Raw genomic sequence first — 5665 nt, forward strand, 5'->3', positions numbered from 1 at the left:
ACACTCCTGTCTCAATACCTCTTCTCTTGCTAATTTTCTTTCTTTTCTTGAATCACTACCTTTCTAATTACCCCTTTTTATCACTAAAACGAAAATTAAATAAAAGAAGGCTTAATGGTTAATTAAGTTCCCTCACATGATGTATCCAGCCCTTTGAATTACCTATTCATTGGCTGTTAGGGTTCTTAAACCCCTTCGTATTCATGCTAACGAAATTTTGGCAAAAAGAAAAATGGGTTAGTTCTCAACAAGGTTCGAACCTACAACCCCTCACTCACCAAGTTAATTTCACAACCATTAAACCAATTCATCTTTCATGATAACTCCTAAAATTTTAGGAATCTATTATCACTCCACGCATTCTATATATAATCAAACAAAAATATATAATTTAATTAACATTCAAGTGGCACACATAGGACTTGAACCCAAGTCCTCACACACAATAAAGCACTCTCAACCACTTGAGCTAGCACTTTTCCACTTCATAGTTCCTCACATTAATTGCTTTAAATGTTTCTATTTCCCATCATAATTAAATAATTAATTAAATAACTATTTAATTTTCTCGGGTCTTACAGTCCTTGTGTGCTAGGTGTCCTGTGGAGGTGGAAGGACGCAAATATAGGGTGAATCTGATATGTCTGCCTCTCCAAGAGTTGGAAGTGATCCTAGGGATGGATTGACTCTCTGCCAACCGCATCCTTATAGACTGCCGGGAGAAGAGGTTGTTGTTTCCCGATTCAGAGTAGCTCGAGTTGGTGCCTCCTCAGGGGGTGGTGAGGGAGATTTAGAGTGGCGCGCAATGCTTCATAATCTTCGCCCGTATGGAAGAGAAGGAGAGAGAGGGACCATCAATTATACCTATGGTGCATGAGTTTGAGGATGTGTTTCCGGATGAAGTACCTGGGTTACCTCCAAGTAGGGAGGTGGAGTTCTCTATTGACCTAGTACCGGGGACAGGTCCAGTATCGATGGCTCCATACCGCATGGCTCCGGCAGAGTTGGTGGAACTTAAGAAACAGATAGAGGAACTGATAGCGAAGCAGTTTATCCGACCCAGTACTTCGCCATGGGGAGCACCAATGTTGCTGGTAAAGAAGAAGGATGGGAGTTCACGCCTGTGTGTGGACTATAGGCAACTGAACAAGATGACGATCAAGAATAAGTATCCGCTCCCGAGAATTGATGACTTGATGGATCAGCTGCATGCGTCGTCAATATTCTCGAAGATAGACTTGCTGTCGAGATAGCATCAGATTTTGGTAAAGGCTAATAATGTGCAGAAGACGACATTCCGATCCCGGTATGGAAACTATGAGTACGTGGTTATGCCTTTTGGTGTGACCAATGCTCCGGCAGTGTTCATGGACTACATGAACCGGATTTTCAGAACCTTCTTAGATAAGTTTGCCGTAGTCTTCATAGACGACATCCTTACTATTCTAAGACTCAGGAGGAGCATGCAGAACACCTGAGGTTGGTGCTTGGTGTTCTGAGAGAGAAACAATTGTATACCAAGTTGTCCAAGTTCGAATTCTGGATGGATGAGGTTCAGTTTTTGGGGCATGTGATAACCGCTAAGGGGATTGCAGTGGACCCAACGAAGGTTGAGGCAATGGTAAAGTGGGAAAGTCCTAAGTCGGCCACAGAGATCAGGAGCTTTGTGGGGTTAGCGGGCTACTATAGGAGGTTCATAGAGGGATTCTCCAAAATAGTGGCACCCTTGACACTGCTTACTCGGAAGGACCAACCCTTCACTTGGACAGATAAGTGCGAGGAAAGTTTCCAGGAGTTTAAGAGATGATTGACTAGTGCTCCGATACTAGTGATCCCGAATGTCGAGAAGTCGTTCGAGGTCTATTGTGACGCCTCCCACCTCGGACTTGGTTGCGTTTTGACGCAGGAGAAGAAGGTTGTGGCATATGCCTCGAGACAACTCAAGGTGCATGAGAGGAACTACCCCACTCATGACTTGGAGTTGGCGACGATAGTCTTTGCCTTGAAGATTTGGAGGCATTATCTTTATGGTGCTCAGTTTCGTGTGTTCAGTGACCACAAAGGTTTAAAGTACTTGTTTGACCAGAAGGAGCTGAACATGAGGTAGAGGAGGTGGATGGAGTTCCTGAAAGATTATGACTTCGAGCTCCTATATCATCCGGGGAAGGCAAATGTGGTGGCAGATGCTCTGAGTAGGAAGACTGTACATATGGCACATCTCATGATAAAAGAGGTAGAATTGCTGGAGAATTTCAAGGACATGAGGCTATAGGTGGAGTTGGGGTTCGAGTCCATTAGGTGTAGTACCCTTACTATATCTAGTGACTTCTTAAGCTCAGTGAGAGAGAGCCAATTATTAGATGCCAGCCTGAACAGAGTCAGAGAATAGCTTGGGTCAAATGAGACTAGAGATTTCACTTTGGGTAATGATGATATCTTAAGGTTCCAGGGCAGGATCTGTGTACCCAAGGTAAAGAAGTTAATTCTTGAGGAAGGACATAAGAGTCGTCTTAGTTTGCATCCTGGCATGACTAAGATGTACCAAGATCTTAAGGAGAATTTCTGGTGGCAAGGGATGAAGAGAGATGTGGCTCAATTCGTATCAGCATGTTTAACTTGTCAGAAGGCGAAGGTGGAGCACCAAAGGCCCGGTGGGAACCTACAACCCTTAGAAATACCAGTGTGGAAATGGGACAACATCTCCATGGATTTTGTAACCCATTTGCCACGGACTTTTAGAGGACATGACACCATCTGGGTGATAGTGGACCGGTTGACCAAGAGTGCCCACTTTTTGGCGATGAACTTGAGGATGTCTATGGCCAAGTTAGCCTAGCTGTACATTAAGGAGATCGTGAGGTTTCATGGAGTACCTTCGAGCATAGTTTCTGACAGAGACCCACGGTTTACATCCCGGTTTTGGCAAACCTTACAGGAGGCTTTGGGGACCAAGTTGACTATGAGCTCAGCTTATCACCCTCAAACCGATGGCCAGTCTGAGAGGACGATTTAGTCATTAGAGGATTTGTTGAGGACTTGCATATTGGATCATCTGGGTGCTTGGGATGAGGTATTACCTTTGATAGAGTTCACCTACAACAACAGTTTCCATGCGAGCATCGGCATGGCGCCATACGAGGCTTTTTGTGGCAGGAGGTGTAGGACTCCTCTCTATTGGTATCAGGATGGGGAAGCGGTGTTGGTTGGACCAGAATTGTTAGAGCAGACCACTGAGAAAGTGAGAACGGTGAGAAATAGATGTAGGCTTCTCAGTGTAGGCAGAAGGCCTATGCAGACTGTAGGAGGAGACCTCTGGACTTTGCAGTTGGTGATCATGAATTCCTGAGGGTGACCCGAACCACGGGCATGGGAAGGGATCTTTGCTCAAGGAAGCTTTCGCCCAAGTTCCTTGGCCCCTATCAAATCACGAGGAGGATTAGGCCGGTGGCTTACGAGATAGCCTTACCCCCGCAATTGGCGAACCTTCATCCAGTGTTTCATGTCTCACAGTTGAGGAAGTACGTGTTTGACCCAACGCATGTGTTGGAAGCCGAGGATATAAAGATCAAGGGAGACCTCACAGTGGAAGTACCACCCGTCGCTCTTGAGGATAACAAAGTTGAGGAGCGCCGAGGAAATGAAGTTCGCCTGGTTACAGTTATCTGGGATCAGAGAACGAGTGACTCGACTTGGGAGTTGGAGCAAGATATGAGGAAATCACACCCACATCTTTTTGCCCGGTGTCGCAACCTAAATCGCGATGGGACGACGAACTAAAAATAAATTAATTTGGAAAAAGAGTTTAGACGTCGCCACCATAGTTTATTCTGGAAAACTATGGAAAACCATAAAAATAAAATAAAGTATGCGAAAACCAAATTTAGGGTCCGGGAGTCGGTTACGCGTAGGGAAGGTATTAGCACCCTACAGCGCCTGCCCAAAGGCAGTACCTTTAATTAACTTTGCAAAAGAGATGTGTTTTTTTTTATATATTTATTTTTCCCAAAAAGAAAAAATATTGAACAAAATTATATTTGGAGAGAAAGGGACCCGACAAGGGTTAAAACCTTGGTCTTACGTATTCTCATTAAAAAAAAGAAATCAGGGCTACGTAGTTCTTTATAAAACTATTTGAAAAACCTTTAAATTTTTGGAAAGGGAACCTAACAAGGATTTGCCCTGCTCCTACGTATCTCCATTCACAATGGAGAATCAAGGACCACGTAGTTCTTGATAAAACTTGATTAGAATATTTAATTTTTAAAGTTGTCTTTTGACATTTTTGAAAATAAGTGTCATGCGATGCGTGCGGTCGGGTTAACATGAAAAACAATATTTATATTTTGTATTTATGAAAGGGAGTGTCGTGCGACCCGAGCGGTCGATTAGACACCAAAACAATTTTAATAATTTTTATATTTTGAAAAGGAGTGTCGTGCGACGCAAGCGGTCGATTAGACACAAAAACTATTTTATGATTTTTATATTTTGAAAAAGAGTGTCGTGCGACGCGAACTGTCGATTAGACAACAAAACAATTTTATAATTTTTTATTTTGAAAGGAAGTGTCGTGCGACGCCAACGGGATTAGACACTAAATTAAATAAATAAATAAAGAAAGAAAATAATTATTAACTTTTATTAATCATTTTTAAAAACTATTTTAATTTTTATTTCAATTGAAAATATTTTTATTATTTTTGAAAATGATGTGATTTAAATGTAATATTTAATTAGAAAAAGGTAAAATTGGAAATAGAAAATAAAAGTGCATAAGTAAATATGTGGGTGCAATGAGAAAAACTACATACATAGGAATGGGGTGCACATAGAGAAAATGCATGGTGCATAAAGTAAACTCATCCTAGCCTAAAAAAAGAAATTAAAGGAGTGGGGTGTGTGCTTAGTGAACACGCGGGTACATAAGATAAAATAAAACTAAATGTACGGGGTGTGGGGTTATTATATTTGGGAGTGCATGAAGTAAATAAAACAAAAACAAATGGTCCAATTATGAAACAAATCTGCATAAGTGTGAGAATTAAGTCATGGGGGTGCACAAAGAATTAAATGAATCTGCCAAAACCTTAAACCTAAATCAAATCCAGAACGCACATCACTTAAACTCTTCTTCCCCAACTTCATCTTCTACCTCCCACACAAGGCCACCACGCAAACACCATTACTACTACTCACTGCCAAGCCGCTAGCGACATTGCTCAAGGCGGCACTACCCATGACGGCACCGACAACCATCTATGCCACCACAACATCATGTGTGTCCACCAATCACGTTCAAAACGCAACCATGCTCGAGGCAAGGCCGCCAACGGTGACGACAACCACTCTCGGAGGTTTGTAAACGTCAGCACAGACACTGCTCGCCAGTGTACCGCTTATAGCCGTGGGAAACACTGCCGCACCGTCTCCTCTGCTCGCGTCTTCTTCAAGCCACCAAGACCGCCGCGGCTGCCATTCCGTCAAAGAGATCGCCGCCAATTACATCGTCATCTTCGCTCTCTGTTTCTCGAAGCCTATTCAACCCTTCCCCTTTCTTCATAGTGACTTATTGATTCTTTGTTTTGATTTGTTTCTGAAGAATGGTTTGGATGAAAGTGCGTGAAAAATGGGTGCAGAGGATGGTTGATGATGGCTTAAAATGTTA

At 42.7% G+C, this 5665-nt stretch overlaps 1 protein-coding gene across 1 annotated transcript; it reads left to right on the forward strand.

Annotated features, from left to right (window-relative positions):
* The first annotated feature begins 827 nt into the window (after positions 1-827).
* LOC146886294 (uncharacterized) lies at positions 828-3777 on the forward strand. The gene is made up of 3 exons (XM_085673379.1): positions 828-1094; positions 1451-1621; positions 3265-3777. Exons 1-3 carry the CDS (start codon positions 828-830, stop codon positions 3775-3777), a joined length of 951 nt encoding a protein of 316 aa, XP_085529505.1.
* The last annotated feature ends 1888 nt before the right edge of the window (positions 3778-5665 follow it).

This window comes from Vigna unguiculata, chromosome 5 (genome assembly GCF_037176805.1).
Source record: "Vigna unguiculata cultivar grain cowpea cultivar isolate G323 ecotype 2 chromosome 5, ASM3717680v1, whole genome shotgun sequence".
Taxonomy (NCBI): Eukaryota; Viridiplantae; Streptophyta; class Magnoliopsida; order Fabales; family Fabaceae; genus Vigna; species Vigna unguiculata.